Source organism: Thermobia domestica, chromosome 2, assembly GCF_964235325.1.
Source record: "Thermobia domestica chromosome 2, izTheDome1.hap1.1, whole genome shotgun sequence".
NCBI lineage: Eukaryota > Metazoa > Arthropoda > Insecta > Zygentoma > Lepismatidae > Thermobia > Thermobia domestica.
Window position 1 is genome coordinate 117,059,947 of NC_137455.1, and position 22,088 is coordinate 117,082,034.

The 22,088-nt window shown below is 35.7% G+C and overlaps 1 protein-coding gene across 2 annotated transcripts in view; it reads left to right on the plus strand.

Moving 5' to 3' along the window:
* Acsf3 (Acyl-CoA synthetase family member 3) overlaps positions 1 to 22,088 on the plus strand; it is a 58,570-nt gene that overhangs the window by 15,174 nt on the left and 21,308 nt on the right. For both annotated transcript variants that reach the window (XM_081745182.1, XM_081745177.1), the window contains 3 exons: positions 3,089 to 3,412; positions 12,734 to 12,890; positions 21,377 to 21,577. In XM_081745182.1, coding sequence (XP_081601308.1) covers positions 3,089 to 3,412; positions 12,734 to 12,890; positions 21,377 to 21,577 — 682 coding nt within the window. The remainder of the gene's footprint in view (positions 1 to 3,088; positions 3,413 to 12,733; positions 12,891 to 21,376; positions 21,578 to 22,088) is intronic.

Sequence of the window (22,088 nt, forward strand, 5' to 3'; positions counted from 1 at the left end):
ACATCTTTCAATTTAAAAATAAATTATCAGAGACACTAATTTTTCAACATTAGTTGATTTGAAATAGAATGACTCAACACATATTAGTAATAAATATTGCTTTGGTTAGAGTTTGTTTTCATTTAAGATACAGTTGTGTATATACGAATGCAAAGATAAGTAAACCATTAAAACCATTAAAAAGCTCGATTCAGCCCATCCACATGAAGTAATTCAGCTGTTTGATCAAATAAACCAAATAAATTGAATCAAGCGCTGTTATATTTTTAGTCTAATTTAGTTTCAGTTAGGGAAGGATAAAACACGGTACTTTAAGATTTTTTATTTAAAATAACTAATGTTAATTGGTGTACTTTTAAAATTTTATGCAGTATGATCCAGGGTTGGCTGGTTTAAACCAGCTGTCTTTTTTTTTAAAAAAAAATAAAAGGTTTAAACCAAAAAACAAAAGGGGGGGGGGGAGAAAGAAAGAAAAAGAATAATGCTTTAAATCATGTGAACTTCATGATGATGTTTCCACATATCAAACCATCTGCATTAGTTTTATCTCCTTCTCACCTTTTAATCAAGACGTCCCATGTTCAATCCTCGATCGAACCACAATCCTTCTTTCAAGTGTAAACCAAGTAGCGGTTCGGTTGTCACTTTAAACGAAAGTCGTCTTCTTGATAAACTCCGTATTACATAAGGATGTTAAGTCTAAACATACGAAACGAAACCAAATTGTATATTTCTGCTTGCCTGAACGCTTGTTTTATGAAGAAGCCAAGGTTGCTTATATATATTGATAGAAATTGGTAAAATTTATCGACTGCCTACGTAGCTTCCAACATTAGTTGGATTGGACTTTATTTTAATTTTTTTGAATTATATCTACATACTAAATTTGTAATTTAATACCTCAGTTTTAGCGTACTAATTATGACACGTTGACCGTAAAATTTTACTGTACATGCAAAGCAATAACGAGATTTTCCCGTTATTGCTTTGCATTTAAAGTAATAAGAGGATTTTCCCTTTGGCTAAGGTGGGAGTTTCCCTATTTTAGAATTTTACTGACTGGACCACCAAACTTTATAATGAAACGGGTCAGTTCTGAGTTCCGAATAACCGAATATACTATTGGTGTTGGGGTGAAGTAGGTGGAACTTCCATTCTACTGTTCCTAGCCCAAATGGAGGACAATTTCTCTCGGATTTAAGCCGAGAAGCGGTTTGGTTTCCGCATTAAGCTTATGTGACCTCTTCCAGCGTAACTCCGTTGTTGTACAATAACACCAAGGCGAAACAAACTTATTTCTGTCCATATGTAATATATACATGAAGGAAGTGATTTAAACCAAAAAACCTGGTTTAAACAAACAAAAGGTTTAAACAAAAAACGGATTGTTTGTTTTTTTCAATAAAAACCATGGTCTTTGCCAAACCTGGTATGATCAGAAAAATTAAACAAGACATTTTATCAAATAGTTTATTTTAATAAAGATAGATTCACTTCCTTATTAATAGTTTGTGTACCCCCTTCTATGGCACTGATGACTGCTGAATTCTTCTAGTCATTGATTTCAAAGTGTGTACACTCCGTACTTGATGGTCCTAGAGACTTTCTACGGTCTCTCGTTGCCCCATTGCTTCACAGACAGGAAGCAGTTTATTTTTGTCTCGTCGGACTAAATGATTTATCGACCAGCCTACTACAGTAAAGTTCTTGTGACACGTAGCTAACTTCAGTCGCGATGTCCGGTCTCTTGTGCTTAGTGTTTTCTTGAGCTTTAAATGGTTCTTAAAAGCTCTTCCTGAGTATTTTGCGCATTGCCTTTGGCGTCAGTAAGATTTGATTGACAAACCAATCCTTTAAATGCTTGGAAGCATTGGTAAAAACCCATGGCAATTCCATGCCAAGCTCTTCTGCACGGGTGTTATTCCTTCATATGGGTCTAGTTTTGCATAAGGAGCATCCAGCTTGCAAAGTTTTGGTATACTTGTCACCGTGCCAGTGCTCAGATGTACTTTCATAGAAATTTCTCAACTGAAGAAAATGGTATCAAAGACATTGTTGTGATACAGCAGGATGGAGCACCAGCGCACTTCACGACTCACGTGCGCAATTAATCGAATCATACGTTTCCTGGCCGCTGGATTGGAAGAGGTTGTGAATCTTCACCAGCTCCCTTTGCCTGGCCTCCAAAAAGTCCCGATCTGACGACACGACAATTCTCTCTGTTGTTTCATAAAGCAACAAGTAAGAAACACTCGATATTACAGAACGAAGGAATTACGAGCAGCTGTGGAACACCCCTTCACCCTCGTGACACCAGAGTATCTCCGCAAAGCATCTGCGAGAATTTGGCGCAAAATTCAGTTGTTTTGCGACATTGTTGGTGATCATGCCGATGTTGATGACTTAAGACTCGTAAGACTTCAAGGTAACTGTGTACAGACATTCTATTATAACTAACATTATACTGATGAAACTAAAGGGGGGTACGCCCACTTCCGGACCACCCTTTATATATATATATATATAAAATATTACTGTCAAGTTTAAATTATTCTCACAACTTTCCATTGTCAATATGCCCCTCTGACTCTTATCTCCCTCTCTAATTATACACCTATAGTTTTATTTATTTTTAGAAATTTGTATTAAATGAAAGACACATTTATTTGATCAAATGGTTTGAGTCACTCTTTAAGAGAGACGTATAATGTAAGTGATGTACACTTGTAACTCTGATTATTGTATTAGATTATTCTAGAAATATAGTATGAAAATACTTTCGTCATAAGATTATTGAAAATTACAATTATCCAAAATTACAATGATAATAACTAGGTCACTTGAATTCCCCAAAGCATATCCGTAGAGCCAAGATGAAAAGAAACAAAGTGGCCTTTAATTTCGTAAACTAGTGGAAAACAGTACTTGATGAAAAGTATCGATGTCAAAATTTCACTCTTACAAATCTTTGGGATATAAAGTTCTTAATTTTAAGTCTTTCAAATGTTGGTATTGAATCAAAAATAATAAATAACATGCGAAATATGTAAAAAGAGCAAGAACTGACAAATAAAATTATTTATTTCAGCTGTTCCACTTTTCAAGGAACATCCATCTACAGTGCTGAAATATTACATTCAAGATAGTCAAGCTAAGTTGTTGGTCGCAGCACCTGAGTACGCAGACGTTCTTGGTCCACTGGCAGAAGAAATGAATCGAAAATTAATAGTTCTTGATGACACTCTTCGAGTTCTTGCTATGAAGCCCGTTGTGAAACCTGGTTCCGTCATTCTTCCAGAAGGAGAAGAAATTTCTGCTGCACAGCCGTTGGAAGGAGGACTGGAAGATGAATTTTACTGTGACAGTGATGCTTTGATATTATACACGAGTGGTACTACAGGATCACCCAAAGGTTTGTTAAATTAACGAATGTGTATTCCTCGTATATCGATATACGATTTATTGATTGTGTGATCTCTGATTTGATTCTTAATGGAAGCTAATTGTTTTCGGTGTTATTCCAGCATCATATACATAAGTCAAACGAGAAGTTACTCGAATTAAAATACAACGAATGCCGGTCAAAAAAGCTAGAGATAACTGCAATAAGAACTGATGAATTGGCTGTACATTATTCGACTAAACATCATTTGGCTAGCCATAGCGCTTCGTGAACTGTATTCGTCCTGATAAATGGCATATTGGTATTCTGTATATCTGGGAATATCTGAAATGAAATGAAATCTGTAAGTTGTACGTTCCACGATTATGCCGGCTAGGCTAAAGGAGACGGTGATGATGAGGAGTGAAGAAAGCGGGAGGAAACGGGAGAACCCCGAGAAAACTCACACACGTTGTTTGTCCGCCACAAAGTTCACTTGGTGCGAGCTGGGATCGAACCAGGGACCCCTATGCACCATAGGTGAACTCTCTTCCACTGAGCCACCGCGCCTGAGAGCGTCTGAGTTGTTGATTTGTTGATTTTGAATTTAGTATCCCTTTCAGTAGCGAGGCTATATGAGACGTGGACCTACAACTTAACGTGGGATCCGAACTATATGAGCTCCCGTCGGGAATCGAACCCGGTCAACATCTGAATTAGTGCTGTTAACATTCGAATAATGGATTCTTCTAATATTCGAACAAAATCTTTTACTCGAATAATCGTTCGAATATTGAAAACGAGTATGCGAATAATCTGAACAGCAGGAATGATGAACCGGCATTCCAAATTCGTGCTTGTATGTATGCAAGGATTTAGAAGCCAAACGTAAGAAAAGTTCTTCCCCACCTTCGCGGAAATGTTTTCTAAATTTGAACAAGTGAATGAATTTACGTTTTGTGTATCAAATATTCTGCGTATACAAATTTCCTGCGTTTATGTCCCAACAGTTCAGGAAACCCTTCTCTCCCAGCCACTGCGTCCGCAATATTGAACTCATCCCCAACGCCTTCGTGGTGGAATTCCCAATATTTATGCAAATTTCGAGTTACTCGTATTCTGTATATGTCAAAAGGGCCTTGCATACTAAATGTTTTGCCTTTATATCCCAACAGTTGAGAACAAATGTTAGTTATAATAAGTTTGCCGTTTTTCACCCTGCAGAGTGATTTTGAAGTTCATTCAGATGAATGAGATATTTTGTATATACAGGGTGTCTCAAAAGTCCCCTGATATAGGGTAACTCTGTTATTAGCAGAGTTGCAACAAAATGCAAGAGGGAAAACCGTCTCCAAATATGTTGTTTCCGATATAAAGTGAAGGAATTTTTTTAAATCGGACGAGCCGTGTGGGCTGTACACTCTTTATGCGCCCAATTTTAAATGAAAATGCAACGTTGCCATTTACCTGGACCTACAACATAAAGTGATTGAGAGCATGTTTGAAATGGGAGCTGGCCATCAACACATTAGCGTAAAAGATAGTAACTTCATTCACTTACGTTGTGGATCCAGGTAAATGGCAACGTTGCATTTTCATTTAACATTGGCCGCATAAAGAGTGTACAGCCCAATCGGCTCGTCTAATTTAAAAAGTTCCTTCACTTGAAATTGAAAACATCATATTTGAAGATGGTTTCCCCTCTTACGTTTTGTTGTAACTCTGATAATAACAGAGTTATCTTATGTTAGAAAACTTGTAAGATACCTTGTATATATACAGTATGGCGCTAATACAAAAGCAGAGGAGTGATTCCTGAGATTAAAACAAACAAAAAAGTTCCAATAAACAGGGCGAAAAACGCGTCGTTTACGTGTTATTGGCTGCCGAAAGCGTGGGAAAACAAACTTCAGAGTTAAATATTTCACAAACTACTGGGCGTAGACGTGATGCGGCATGGTATCGTCAAAGGATCCTAACCTGATCTATCAAAATTTGCAGTTCTCAGATTTGGGCAATGGCGGCGCAAGGGATTCCCGGACATTTTATGACGTAATTTGAGTGGAGAAGAGCATGTAAAGAATGTCTCACTGCCTGGAAACAATACTACGTGTCAGATCAGTACTCATACACGCAGATTACAAGATGGCGGATGAGGTAATAATCACTGCGTGGTTGCATACCTCCTCAAAAACGTACTAGTAAAAACGTTGTACAAGAATTCACCGGAAACGTCACGTCAGTACAATATAAAAAATACGTACAACACAAACCGATAGGTAACAGAAAATAAAGAAATTCCGATTGCTGATCTGCTCATATTAATAATAACGCAACGCTTTTAATGACGATCTGTTACTAATGCTACTGCCATTTAGTTTGTTTTTCGTAGTGTACTACTCGTCTGTCATTCTGTCCAGTATCTTTTCAGCCCCATCGTGGCTAAGCGGTTAGCGTATGCGACTTTTCCATGGGAGACCCGGGTTTGATTCCAGTCGGGGGGTCATGTGGTTCGCATTCCATGTTAATCAGTTTGTCTAGTGGCTACGCGAACGGCATGCTAATACACCTCGCTTCATGTCTTTTGTTCTTTTCACATATGAAGCTACGTTTTCAAGTGATGGAGTGTTCAATACTCACAATCAACATTTGTGATCTGAGGCAAACCCACATGGAATATAAACTCTTGCCCATTAGGAACGGTGTTCTGTGAATGTGTGGGCAGGAATCGTTGAATATTATCTCATTTGATTGTACCTACTACCACAATGCTTGACCGGGTGGGAGTATCGCATATTTTAGGGAGAGGTTCTGCCTGAACTATTAGAGATTGTGGCACTGGCTGTTCGTCGGAACATGTGATTTATTCACGATGGTGCTATAGCACATTTCGCTGCGGATATGCAAAATTTTCTCAACGCATTCCGAACAATGGATCGGCGGAGAATGTCTTGGCCACCTCGCTCACCAGACCTTAACCCCTTAGATTTATTTTTCTGGGGCCATATGAAACAACTAGTCTAAGCAACGCCGCTACAATCAGAGGAGGATCTGGTTTCTCGGAGTTTTGGTGCTACCTAGAGCATTAGGGAAATGCCAGGAGCGTATCACCGCGTCCGCCGGTCCCTTCGCCGCTGCTGTAACCTTAGCAATGAAGTGGCGGGTCGAAACTTTGAACACTTTTGTAGTGACAGTTCTTACAACCATCCTCTTTTCATTTCAACATAGACTCTTCTCTGTACCTTGTACCTTACAACTCTCTTCGGTACGCAGTCCTGTTATACGATTTGGGATCAGAAACATCAACCTCTGTTACAAAAAATATCGCAAGTGGAACGAATGTTTTTTTTTTTTCACATCCGTCAGTTTAGAACATTGATTCAAAAAAAAAAAAAAAAAAACAATAACGTATGGTAGTCGCATTTATGTGATATACTGATCAAAATGAATGTGCTCAAACAATTATTATTATTATTATTATTATTATTATTATTATTATTATTATTATTATTATTATTATTATTATTATGCGTTCTTTAGTTATCTCTTAATAGTAGTTCTTCTTCAATTCCTGTGCTATTAGAATTGGAAGTGTTCTCAAAAGCGTTGCGATACCATTAATATGAGCAGATCAGCAATCGGAATTTCTTTACTTTCTGTTCCTATCGGTTTGTGTTGTACGTATTTTTTTTACATTGTACTGACGTAACGTTTCCGGTGAACTGTTGTACAATGTTTTTACTAATACTTTTTTGAGGAGGTATGCAACCACGCACAGTGATTATTACCTCATCCACCATCTTGTAATCTGCTTGTATGAGTATTGATCTGACACCTAGTATTATTTCTAGGTAATGAGACGTTTTTAGATGCTCTTGTCCACTCAAATTACGTCATAAAATGTCCGGGAATCCCTAACGTCCTTTGGGGATTCCCTTGCGCCGCCATTGCCCAAATCTGAAAACTGCAAATTTTGTTAGATCAGGGTAGGGTCCTTTGATGATATCATGCCGCATCACGTCTACGCTCAGTAGTTAGTGAAATATTTAACTCTAAAGTTTGTTTTCCCACGCTTTCGGCAGCTAATAACACGTAAACGACGCGGTTTTCGCCCTATGTTTATTGGAACTTTTTTGTTTGTTTTACTCTCAGGAATCACTCCTCTGCTTTTGTACAACGAATTTAGCGCCATACATACATACATACATACATATATATATATATATATATATATATATATATATATATATAACGTGCACATAATTTTTTTGTTTTGGTATTGAAGTATTCAGGAAAAAGAAAAAACTTCACCATGTTTTTTTCTTTTGGGATGTTGAATTTGTCACATTTTTAAGATGGAATTTCCTATGGTAGTACAAGTGAATAAAATAATCGAATCGTGTTAATTAAAAAATAATAATAAAAAAAAAATTGGTTTTACAGTTAAGAAGCGTGTAGTAATAAATTTCCTTCCACCACGTCTTTAGAGTAGTTTCTAAAATTATGCATTAATTTGCGATATTTGCATTTTTGTAATTTACGTATATACAAAATTTCGTCCGTTTATACCAACATAGAAAAAAGTCCTGCTGTTGCGTCCGTCGTACTGAATTTATATGTAACCCCTTCGGAGTGAAATTTCCAACATTCGCGCAAGTGGACGGGATGCATTATGTGCAGCGAAAAGTTTATTTGTACAAAATTTGGTGTCTTACTACTCCAGCGGGGAAGATTCTTTTCCTTCTTTTCCTCAGTGTTATATTTATCCGCCTTCCTTTTGGGATTACATTCCCATCATTCATGTAAATGAATGATTTTCCTGACTTTATAAGCCCCTATAAGAAATATCGTTCCTTTTGAGTGTAGTGGTTAAAAGCTTATTTGCCTTCTGGGTTTACAATATTACATGCCTGCATCCTTTCGAGATTGGATTCCTACTGTTCATGGAAGTGAATAAGATTATCCTTCCTGCTATCTAAAAGACCCGATAGCAAATTTCGTTCCTTTAAAGTTTAGCAGTTAAAAAATTGATTTCTCTTGTGCGGCCGCAGGGTTGACCAAGGTGGTTTAAACCAAATGTTTCTTTCAAACAAAAAACAAACAAAAAAAAAAAAAAGGTTTAAACCAAACAAAAAAGAACGAAAAATGCTTTAAATCGTGTGAACTTCATGGTGACGTTTCCACATATCAGACTATCTGCATTAGTTTTATCTCCTTTTCAGCTTTTAATCAAGGCATCCCATGTTCAATTCTCGGTCGAATCACAACGCTTCTTTCAAGTGTAAATCAATAGCGGTTCGGATGTCATTTTACGCGAAAGTCTTCTCCTTGATAACCTTGGTATTATGTAAGGATATTAAACATAAACATACGAAATGAAACCAAATTGTGTATTTCTGCTTGCATGAATGTCTGTTTTATAAAGAAGCCAAGGTTGCTTAAATATATTGATAGAAATTGGCAACATTTATCGACTGCCTACGTAGCTTCCAACATTAGCTTGGATTGAACTTTTCAGTTTTAATTTTATTGAATGATATCTACATACTAAATTTGTAATTTATATCTTAGTTTTAACGTACTAATTATGATACGATAATCGTAAAGTTTTATATTCAAAGCAATAACGGGATTTTACCGTTATTGCTTTGCAATTAAAGTAATAATAGGATTTTCCCGGTGGCTAAGGCTTCCGATTTAAGAAATTTACTGACTAGACCACCCAACTTTACAATGAAACGGGAGAGTCCTGATTTCCGAATAAGCGAAGCGAAGCTGTTGCAGTGAAGTGGGTGGAACTTCCATTCTGCTGCTCCAAATCGAAAAGGAGGACAGTTTCTCTCGGATGTAAGCCAAGAAGTGGTTTGGATTCCGCTTTAAGCTTATGTGACCCCTTTCAGCATAACCCCGTTGTTTTTAATAACACCAAGGCGAAACAAACTTATTTCTGTCCATATGAAATATAAATACATAGAGCAAATTATTTAAACTAAAAAAAAGTGTAAAACAAAAAAACGGATTTAAACCAAATAAACATTTAAAAAAAAAACTTGTTTTTGCCAACCTTGTGCGGCCGCCATCTTTTCGAGATTAAATTTTACCATTCGTGCAGATGAATGACATTGCGTTTCGTGACTATTTGGAACCCCCTATAGCAAGTTTACTTTCTTTTGAGTTTACGTCAATCGTTTGGAAATTGACTTTCCATCATTCGTGCGGTGAATTGTGAATGAGATTGCTTTTCTTGACCATCTAAGTGTTCCTTTAGCAAATTTTGTTCATTTTGAGTTCAGCGGTTAAAAAATTCCTTCTGCATCCACAATGTTAATATATTCATCTGCCAGGCTTTCGAGATTGGATTTCCATCATTCGTGCAACTGAATGCGCTTTCGTTTCTGACTATCTAGAAGTCCTTATAGGAAATGTTACTCCTTTCAAGTTCAGCTACTAAAAGGTACTTTCGTTCTTTGTCCGCAGTTTTACATGTCCGCTATTTATTTCAAGATTGGATTCCCATCATTCGTGCAGTAAGTGACATTCTGTTTCCTGACTATTAATAAACTATTGTATCAAATTTCATACTTTTATATTGAAGAGCTCAGAAGTCGTATGTCGTAATAGTTGAATTCTACCTTCCGTGACTCTCTCGGAGAGGAATTTCCGTAATTCATAGGAGCGAATTATATTTGTATTCTGTCTAACAAAAATCCAGTATTAACAGTATTTTGAGCCGTTGTGAAAAATGATTGAGAGAGTGTTTTATCTACTGTATCTAATCATTGTCTACTTCCGAAGGTATGGAATATCTAACATTGGTGCAAGTGAATGGGTGAATTGAATTAGGTATTCGTGTCCGTGGAAGTGAATAAGGTTATCCTTCCTGCTATCTAAAAGACCCGATAGCAAATTTCGTTCCTTTAAAGTTTAGCAGTTAAAAAATGGATTTATCTTGTGCGGCCGCAGGGTTGACTAAGATGGTTTGGTCGTGCACCAAATTGTGTACCTTTGTTTGCGACGGGAGAAACATGTAATAATAATAATAATAATAATAATAATAATAATAATAATAATAATAATAATAATAGTTAAATGTTTTCAAAATAGAGCTGCAAATTTCGTGTTACTATGTTCAACAGTTTAGATAAAGCGTCCTTCACTCCAACTTCGGGACGGGATTCGTAATACAGGTAGATTGATGTTCTTATTTCGCTGGGTGTTCAACGTCTATATAGAAGGGACTATGAAAGAATTCTTGGATAAAAACGAGAAAGGCGTAAAAGTAAATGGTCAGGTTTTCAACACAATAAGGTTTGCTGATGATATAGCACGGATGACGAGGTCATACTCCACTCTCCAGGGATGAATCGAGATTTTAAAAGTAATCGAAGTCGACAGATATTAGTGTTGAATTCATAGTTTTCGAGGTCGCTGAGTTTGATATCAGTTTTCATGATGTTCAAGCTCATCCTCACCCCTTGGGGTTGGTGTAGGAGAGAATTAATTTTTAAAAATAATCAAATAAGCTAGCTAATTAGTAACTACTGTAATTAGAGCGAATTAAACACATTAACACATTTTCTGGCGCTTGCGCGGGACTCTGCGAGTTGTTAGTTTTAAATATTACTTTATTGTAAATCTTTTTTAAAAAAATCAAAATTTTGCCGCCTCCTAAATTCTGCCTCTCTGTGCTCGATCACAGAATAGCACTTACCTAAATACAAGCCTGTCTGTCCCCATTCTATATGTAAATAGATAAGTTTATTATTATTATTATTATTATTATTATTTAATTGCAGAACGAAAACTTGGGTCCTGCAAGTTGGTTCCAGTCATCAAACTCATTCTATGGTAGATCCAACAGCTGAACCATGAGATTACATGGGGGAATATACAATTTCTACTTCCACCAAATAGGAAAAGAAAAATTGAAAAATTGTTATTTTTCAGAGCTTCATGGAGAGTAAACTCTCCAACTTTTGGCGCCAGTTGGTGTGGGACTCCTAAAGTAGATACATTAGTATTTCACACTTACTATCGTGCACAAACTCAAATTTTGCCCCTGAACACCTTCGTGGCTAAGCGGTTGGTGTACGCGCCTTAGCGTGGGACACCCGGGTTCGATTCCCGGCGGAAGCTCATGTGTTTCGGATTCCACGTTAATCAGTAGATCCCGTTTCATATGGCCTTGTTTTGAAATAAGACGTTAAACTCAAAATCAACTCAACTCAAATTTTGCCCGCACAAACGATGCACTAACGATTGAGACCAGTTTGGTTCCAGTCGGCGCGGGGGAACGGGGGGGGGGAAGAAGGAAGCCCTAAGTAGATACGCAAAAAATCACACTTCAGTTATGCACAAACTGAAAGTTTGAGACAATTTTTGTGAAATTCGAATGAGGTGAAGGGGGGGGGGGTGTCTAAACGGATGTAACATTCTTCTGTGGTATGAGAATAAAATGACAGGCGGAGCGAATTATTTGAACGGTTGTAGCTTTGTTTTGATTGTAAATCCTAGTAAGTACTATCACCAATGTATTTCACTGTTTGTTTACTTCTTCGTTCTTTTTTCAAATTTGCCTAGGAAGATCAAATTGGTTTTCGGACATATTCCTTAGTACGTTATGATACGCAAAGAGCATATATTCATGGTCTTAGATCTTACATGCAACTTTAAAAAAGTGTAAGTAAACAGTGAAATTTTGAAATAGAATACTAAGTAGGTCTTGTATAAAGAAAAAAGTGTAAGTAAACAGTGAAATTTTGAAATAGAATACTAAGTATTTAGAAATAGGTCCTGTATAAAGAACTCCACCCTCTCCATTGAAAGATTCCAATTATGGATTTTAAGAGAAAATAGTTCAGGTTTGTATCTACAGTAATGTTGGAAAAACTCATTTCTCTTTGAACGATCTTCTGTACATAATCGTAAACTCTGGTTAGCAAGAAGTTTTTTTTAAAGGAAGATAGGAAAAATAAAGACTGCATGGTTTTTCAAAGAGGGGGAATGTCTAAATTCATTTAACCTGAACTTGCATTATCGTTCCTGCTTTCATTTACTGCAGTTTTTATGGAGCGAAAGTAATTAGTAGATATACCAAAAGTTGATGTGATTTTTTTTCGTATACAATTATAATAATTTAATAAAACTTAGTGTTTTCTTGCACGAAAGATAAGTATGTAGGTACAAAAATTACTTTAAAATTATTCATATATATTAGAATCAAAAAAAATTATAATTCGTTTGTACTGATAAAGGTGTTGAATTATGTCCGTAATTGAAAATGAAAAATAATAAAAACTGTAACATGTGTATGTGTGTGTGTATTTTACCTTTGCACTTTGTATTTTACAGGTGTTGTGTTAACTCATAGCAATATAAATGTACAGACGTCTGCATTAATTCAGGCGTGGCATTGGAGTCAAAAGGATATTGTTCTTCATGCTTTACCATTACATCACTTACATGGAATTATCAATGTATTAATGTGTCCGTTAATTGTAGGAGCAAAGTAAGTAGATTTGTAAATAAATTAATCATTTGGATATTAAGCTTCTTCCAAAGAGCGTGTATACAGGCTCCCAATACATACATTGTTGACAATGAACATATTATGCGAACGTTGAAAGACAGTAATGTGTGAATGTATGTGAGAATACTGCTTGTATTAGGAATTTTTAACATTGCTTTCTAGTACTGATGTTAATTGGAAGAAGAATTTTAATTTAATCTATGATGCGAGCCGTCCCGCCTTCGATTCCCGATGGGGACACTCGGTTGAAAAAGTGTAAAAGGTTTTACAGGCCAACCATCCTGAATGAGATTTTCCTGGGTTTTCCTCATTCACACCAGGCAAATGCCGGGATGGCACCTTACACACAGGTCCCAGGCTCCTTCCTTCCCTTTCGTCGGATAGTGTGATCGCCGAGGGACGTCATCCCTGATATGTGACGGGTTAACATGACCATAGATGCCGAAAGCCCAGAAATCTTAATTCCTAATCCTAATCCTTTAGTTTAATCTACAATTCAAATCTGTACTCCTGCCAACATTCAAGCATGGAACAACATCTATCAAAAACCATATGGCTGTTCATAGCAATATGAAAACGTATTAAAGGTAATTAAATGATTGATGGAATATTGATAATTGAAAATGGCACAAAATCATATATTTAAGAAGGGAAGTTGACAGCCATCATAAAGGTTTCAATGGTTTGGAATAGATATAGATATATACTAGCGAGTGCCACACTTGTTACTGTGGGCAATATTTTGCGTTACTCCTTTTGTATCTTCTTATATTATTCCTCTGATTCTCCACTTCGCACGAAAGTGGAACGGCTCATATGAGTATCTTAGTGAACCACCCCAACTATTTTTTCCCCTTATAGGTCAAATATCAAAAACTGCTGAATCACGTCTTTCATTATTTTAAATGAAAAGTCTCTGATGTTTGACTAGAACGAATTCAGAGATACCTAATCATATTATGATAGTTCCAACCCCCGCCGCTTTCTTCCTTTCTAATTCAGATCACAAGCCTTTCAGCATAGTTCTCATCTGTTCTGCTCTCCGCCAACCAGCCGCTTTACATAGAACACCTGGAACGGTTCGGTGCGTCTTATGAGTATGCGTCTTAAAGAAGTTAACGTCCCTTTGAAATTCAAACAGACCAACGATTCCTTTCTGGTTATTTGAATCAGTGGAGTGAATTTTTCAGAGAATTGTTGTAAATCATTTAAAATAATAATAATAATAATAATAATAACAAAAACACCGCGATTCATTTATAGTATAACGACGGTGGAAGTAGACCGTATCCTTCAAATAGCTCATAAGAAAAATAATCGCATGGTGATAAATCAAGGGAGTATGAAAACATTCGACGTCTCCGAGATTAGAGATTTTTCATTAAAAACAAGGAAATACATGTTTCAGACTTTTCGAAACTTCGCTTCTAAGGAGGAAAAGAGATATCATTTCTCTTTCTTTATTCATAAAATGCCGAATGTAAAAATTTGCTTAAGTAGGAGTTGATTTGTCGTAGGTTTTTAATTAAAAAAGTAATGAAATATGTTCTAGCGTTTCATTAAAATTTCTGCCCTAAGGGGTCATTTCTGTTTCTAAATTTACCTTTCTTTGCTTTATTTGAAAGTGCCAAATGTTAAGATTCGTTTAACATGGAGATGTAAAATTCAGTAAATAAATTTTTAATTAAATATAAGCAAATATGCTTATATGCGTTTCGTTGTTTCTAGAAGTTCCGCTTCTGAAAATGGAAAAATGATCATTTCTATGATATCTGAATTTCCTTTTCTTTATTTACAAAATGACCATCCTGAGCATATTCATGATTTTAATTAAAAATGAGGGAATACTTTTTCGGAAATTCCTCTGTAAGGAAGAAAAGGGAAAAAATTATAAAATATTTAATTTTCCCTTTCTTTATTCCGAAAATGCTCAATATTGGGATGTGCTTAAGTTGGAGGTGTACTCTTCGGTACACAATCTGTTCATGAAAAATGCGTGATTCAGCATTTTTTTTTTTTTTTTTTTTTTTTTTTTTTTTTTTAATTTGAAGGGGAACAGGAAGACAATTTCTACAATATTCAAAATTTTCGGCTTTATTATATTTTATTCTTCCTGTACGCTCAAATGACATTTTTGTTAGTATTAATAAAATTTAGCGGCTGTTTATTTTCTTACACAATGATTCTCCTTGCATGCAGTAGGATTATTACATGTTTTGCTTGGGGAGAACGAGATTTTCCGATATACATAGTTTCACGTTCTTCATTAGTATATTAATAGTAATTAGTATACATCTCAAACTCAGGGAGGGTAATTACCCATCTGCCTGGGACCACGGAGGCTTAATGGTAGAGCGTTCACATCTGGTGCTTGGGGACTCTGGTTCGATCCCAGCTCGCGCACGTAAACTTTGTGGTGGACAAACACCGTGTGCGTGGGTTTCCTCGGGGTTTCTCCGTTTCCTCCCACTTTCTTCATTCCACAATTTCACTCATTTCTCATCACCATCTCCTTTAGCCTAGCCGGCATAACTGTGGGATGTAACACTAAAGATTTCATTTCATTTTTTATTTGCCCACCTGCCCTCCAGAAATGACGCCTCTGCTTGCATGAGTAAATATTAGACTGTGCTGTATTTAGGTTTGGCGTTCCTTTCAACACGAAGGTTATATAAGACCTGGACATATTGTTCAACGTAGAATTCGAACCACATGAGATCTTGACTGGAATCGAACATGGATTATCCACACCGAAGTAAACGTTAGAGGCAAGAGAAGGAGCAGTTGTGATTTTGTTTATGTTCTATGTACTATATTACATAATTGTATATATTTATAAATTTCTTGCCTTCAAACGTGAATGCTCCTTGCCAGTAAAATGCAGATTCTTTTATTTACATATAAAAAGCTCTCCTCGCCAGAATTCGACGATTGCTTTTTGTGTTTGTTTCTGTTACTGCTCTGATAACGATATATTTTCCACAGCTTTAATATTGTATCATGTAGTATGCCAGGTTTTACATTTTAGCTTCTTTTGTTCTGATATTTTATGATTGTTTTCGACATGCCACCTGAATATTTACTTGGAGATGATGTCCAGATTGTGTGTTTCTATTACAGAATACGCACATTGCTCTGTAACAGAATGTAATGAAAATAATTTCTCTTGTAAGGAGATCCGTGGGACGTAAGGATCTGGGTTCAACTTGTACGACTTAGCCTCTGGAAGACTGTTTCACTTTTTGTGAGCAGAATGTGTACCTTTCAGCTTTTATTTTTACTCCTTTCATATTTGAATAATTACGTATAAATTTCCGTCTTCGTTTACAATTCCTTCTTCTGTGTGATTATCGATCAAGCCGTCCCATTAGTTTTATCTTTTTGTTCTGAAGTCATCCAACTTTCCAGTTGGTAACACTATTGCATATACATTGTAATATGTGTACATTTTTGTAGTAGGCACTTTTGAACCTATAGTGTTTGAACTTCGGACGTTAAAATTAAAAAATAAAACGTTTCTGTAAAAATTATTTGGTTTAATTGAAAGAGGGTTTAGTATAATTCCCCTGCGTTGTTCTGTTTAATATTGTTGTATTTAACCTTTTTTTAATTAATTATTCTTTCAGTACTGAACGTATACTAACACATACAATGTCAACGCAGTATAACCTGACTTCGCACCAAACTCTATTTACTCAGCTCATTCAACATTTTTCTTTAAACGTACATCAGTACGACGAATTTTTTTTCCTTCTAATTATTACCATTGCTTGAGATTGAAATTGCTTTTCAAAAGTAGAGCATACTTTATCTCCATCTTGGAAAAATATATTACTTGATAAATTTCGAAAACGTTATGTGTTCTTTTGAGATCTTCAAATTAGCATACTGAAATTAATCAGAGGCAAGCAGTAATATGTATACTCATTTGTGTATATATACCAGTTGTTGCACCCAAGCCTTCGGCTCGTTGTACACTATAGGTTCCAATTACGCTTAATTAAACGCTTTAATTGTTTACATTTTTATTTTTTAATTTTTTTTTAAAAGTTTGGCCAGCAACTACCTCAAACTCCATACTATATTTTTATCCAATTACCCAAGGACTTCGTTATACACATCAGGTAGCATCATGTATTAGCGTGCTTCCGCAGGTAAGATCATCTATTAGCGTGAGGCAGGCAAGTGATAGCCTATGTAGCGACATCTGTTAGCGTGATGCATAAGACGTTTGTCATGTATTATAAGGAAGTTTCATTGTGGCCCGGTGTTTTTGCAACCAACATAACACATATGTTAAGCAGAAGTGTATAACATTTAGTATATTAGAGTTACACACAGACTTGCGTGTTTCTGTATTATAAATATATGCTCCTAAGAATTAGCCAGTATTCATGTAATATTACTATGTACATTAGGGTGGTCCATAAATATCAATTTTCAGATCGGGCTGGTCTCACCCCCTAAATATGGGACTAAATTAAGCCAAAAGAAAAATTTGCTTCATTGAATAATATTAAATGGTGCCCCAAGCGACCTAAAATTTTGAATTCGATTACAGTGCATAGTATATGGGAAATATCTGGAATAAACTCATGTAATTTAGAAACGGCTAAAGGTAATGCAAAGATACCCTGGATAATAGAAATAGAGGAAGAAACATATCTAATTTTGTATAGTACTGCCATTGCGGCCATCTTGAAAACCACCATCTTGGATTCAGGTCAAAATTTTTAAATAGAAAGAGGGTCATGTGACATATCGTTTTGAGGATCGTTTTACCAGAAGCACAAATCTGGTACTATTTTAAAGATAGCTTTAGTCATGTAAGAATTATTACCTGTGAAAAGATTTCTCCTTTTCAGATTAATAATTCTTACACGACTAAAAGTGAAGACATGAGTTTGGCGTGAAAAGAACGAAAGGGATATGTACGGCTTCAAACGAAAGAGGAACGCGAAAGAAAATGCACTTCTGAAAATGATTTGTTTGAACTTTATACGCCAAAAGACATAGAACAGTTCAAGTAATGAAGAGGAAAACTCAGTTGAGAATGTTAGAAAAAATGTAAATACGAATGCGTGTGTGCCCGGACCGTCCAAGAGATGTAAAAGGGCGAAAAACTAATTTTATTACTCAAAGACTGGTGTTGCTCTTAATCGATAAAAGATCACTGATAAGAGCAGCAATACATATTCTGACAGCGACGGCAGAGGCATTAGGCCATAATGTAGAGGAACTAGCAATAAATGGGTCTTCCATTCACCGATGCTGAGAGAAAACCAGTAGTGAAGTTGCACAGAACTACAAGAAACAATTTCAGAGTGCATCAAGTGTGTTAGTTGTGCATTGGAACGGAAAACTACTGCTGAATTTGACTGGCAGAGAGACTACCGGCAGGTTATCAATAATTATTACAGGAGATGGTCATGAAAGGCTAATTGGTCCCCATTTTGTCGTTATCAAGAGAACATATTGATTCTACTATAATACATTCGCTTGAAGAATGGAACTTGGTAAAGTTCGTGCAGGCAGTTTATTGTGACACTACCCCTTGTAATATGGATATTGTCAACGGTGCTTGCATTTTAGAGCAGTAGCTCCAAAATAACCTTCTATACCTTCCTTGTATACACCACATTTATGAATTAGTTTTAAAATGTGTATTTGGTAACTGTTGTGTTTCGTTTGCATCTGGACCGGACGTTCTCCTCTTGAAGTGTTTTCAGAACGAGTGGTCTAGAATAGATTGCACTAACTTTATTCCAGGAATTGATGATGATGTAACAAACAATATTTCCGATGTAAGAAATGAAGTGTTGAATTTTGCTATCAAACTTGTAGAAGCAGGACACTGCAGAGATGATTACAGGGAATTTTTAGAACTGACCATCATATTCTTGGGTGACATACCTCCTTGAGGAGTTTTCTTTCGTTTGCCTGGAGCAATTCACCATGTAAGGTGGATGGGAAAAGCAAGCTACTATTTAAAATATTTCTCTTTCGCCAACAATTTCGTTTAACGAAGCAAGTAGAAACGCAGGGTGTGTATCGGTCACGAAAGTCACGAAAAAGTGACGAAATCAGAAAACGGTCATGAAAGTCACGAAATTTAGCTTTTGGGTCATGATTTTTTTTTTAACTATACAAATGTAAGTACAGATTCGAAAATTTCGTTCTATAAAACGTCAAAATTCACCACCAAAAATGTCTATGGTCGGCTATAGATGCTACCAAATCGCAAGCAAAGTACGTTTCTATCGCATGGATGAAAATTCGATCTAATTCTCACCCGAATTTGCTCTTGAAAATGTTAGGAAATTTTATAATTTGGTGAAGAAAAGGTCACGAAAAAGTCACGAAATTTCATTTTGGAATTTTAGTAGACACCCTGAAACGGGTCTTCGGAGAGTATGCACTTGCTGATCCTACTATATGTTCACAGTTGTCTTAAATGTGATCAAACCTTCCATTCCCCATTACAAGATCTACAATTTTTGAAAGATTTGTACAGTTAAAGACAAATAGATGCTGAATTATCTGAAGTGGCTCTTTCTAAATTTTCACGCCGACTCTGGTACTTGACGGAGGAACACGTAGCATTGGAGTTTTTTGATGATGGAATTACCATAATGGAAAAGCAAAAAAAAAATGGTTGAAAGAATGAAAACTATAAGGGGAAACCGCGAAGCAGCAAAGAGGCTTGACGCAAGAGATGATACCATAATAATTCTTGTGAAAAGAGAAATCAGTGATTTTGTTACAACAAACAAATTTTCCTCGAGAGATTTAAAATACCCAAAGGGTTTCTTGAGTGTGATCCGACTTCATGGCCAAATAACAATGACTATCTTCAAGGAAAGACAATAGTTTAATTCATCTACGTAACAAACGGTGTGCAGAAAGGGAGTGTAACTAATAGAAGATTACAATAACGTTCTTACGAAAAATGAGGAGCACAAACAGTTTCTTTTGCAGATAATAAAGGCCCACAGACAATCTTTTCCTATACGCGACAAAGTGAACTATGTAGCAAATAAGATTCATAACTTACCAAAAAGATACTACATAAATAGGGATATTTCAATTTCTCCCAAGTTATAATTTTTCTTTTTTCTCATAATAGTCTATGAATCATCTTGATGAATAAACTTATTTGTAGTTCAAAGCGAAACAAGCAGTTTGTTTCAGTTTATGTAAAAGACTTCCAAAATTCGTACATATCTGTGTTCCATAACTGCAATAAAATAACATTACATGAAGCATTTTGTTTTTCACACGTAATAACTCTTAAATGAATATAGGTAACTTGAAAATAATACCAGATTTGTGCATCTGGTGAAATGCTACCTCAAAAAGATATGTCACATGACCGTCTTCCTATTTAAAAATTTTGACCTGAATTCAAGATGGCGCCATGATAACGTATACAAGATTAGGTTGGTCTCTTCCTCTAGTTCCATTATCCAAGATATCTTTTCATTCCCTTGAGCCGTTTCTAAATTACGTGAGTTTATTCCATCTTTTCCCCATATTGTAAACGCATTCAAAATTTTAGGTCGTTTGGGACACCATTTAAAATTATTCAATGGATCTAATTTTTCTCCTGGCTTAATTTGGTTCCATATGGAACCATTTTAGTTGGTGAGTCCAAAGAAATTCCTAAATTTATTTTTCCCCATATAAATTTGGACCATCCTAATGTACATTTCTTAGGAGTTCCTAAAGTTGCTATGTTGCTTGGGGTCGAAGTAATCAAAGATAAGGGGGTAAATTTACCCTTTTCTACGTCGTAAAATTACAGTAGATTTCCAGACTATGAGAGTCTAACTAGAAGTGGTAGATGTGTTGGTATTTCAGGTTTCAATGAAAGAATAAGGGCGAAGATAAGCCAAAGCAGAAAAGTATTTCAAGCTCTTCCTTACAGTTTTTCATCTGATACTTGTTTGCAGGCAGACGGATATATTCATTGTTTTTGACTATCTATTTGTCCGTAACATAGGCTAAATGCCAAAAAAATTAACAATTAACTTTCCAAGAAATGAGACTTTAAAAAATGCTTTTTAAAAAAAAAAAAAAAATTATTTACGCTTCCCAGTAGGAATAATTGTTCGACGTGGACTCTCCCAAAGGTGAGGCATGAATTCACCTCTTAACTACCACCAGCAACCAATTCCTACAAAAAAAAAACCGACTTTCGTGAAAGATGACATGCATTTTTTGTAAGACCTAAGAATTACTCCTGTTACTTGATGTTGGAATCGGACAAGTGTACGACTCCAACTTAAAATGCATAGCTTATCATGCTTTATTTGTAGAGAACATTTTTACCATAATATTTTTTTCTTTGTTATTTGCTAAATTGCATATTTGCAGTCTTCCACATTTTAGTGCGATTTCTAACATATTTATACATAAAAAAATTTTAGCGCTCATATGCAGGTAATAAATGCTTATACTTATAGGTGTGTGATGCTTCCTAAATTTGAGAGCTCACAAGTTTGGAGTCATTTGCTCTCTATCAATGTTCCAGCATCAGAAAGAATCAACATGTTTATGGCAGTCCCAACCATGTATAAAATGTTGATTGAAGAATATGACAGAATATTTACAAAAAATTCCCGAATGCAGGAATACATTAAAACCGTATGTCAAAATAAAATAAGGTGGGTATGTGCGTAAAATTTGACATGTTTGTCATGTGCTTGTATTAGAATTATTTAAAATGTTTTGAAAGTGATTTTATGTTCTTAAATGTGGGAAATGTTACTCTATTCTACTTCGTGCCATCTGTGCTTGGCTGTAGCCAAGACCATTAATGGGTTATTATCAAATACTTCAGTTTCGCTCTATCGCTTGCATTAGCCTACAAACAACTCCAGTGAATCAGTTATTGTTAATTTACTTTTAAGACTTTTTTTTTCTGTAAGGCAGTGTTACTATTTATTATAACAAGCAACTGATATTCTTATTCGTACTTTAAATTCTCTCAAATCTTTTTGAGTGATGTGTATTATTATTATTATTATTATTTCGTCTTTAATTTTAAGGTCTGACTCATCTTCTGCTCTAAAGTATATTCCCAACAAATGAGTAATTGAAAGTAACAGCTTTTTGTGATTCCGTAGAATACATTTTATGGTTGTAATTATTCAAGGCCGATAAATTATTCATATC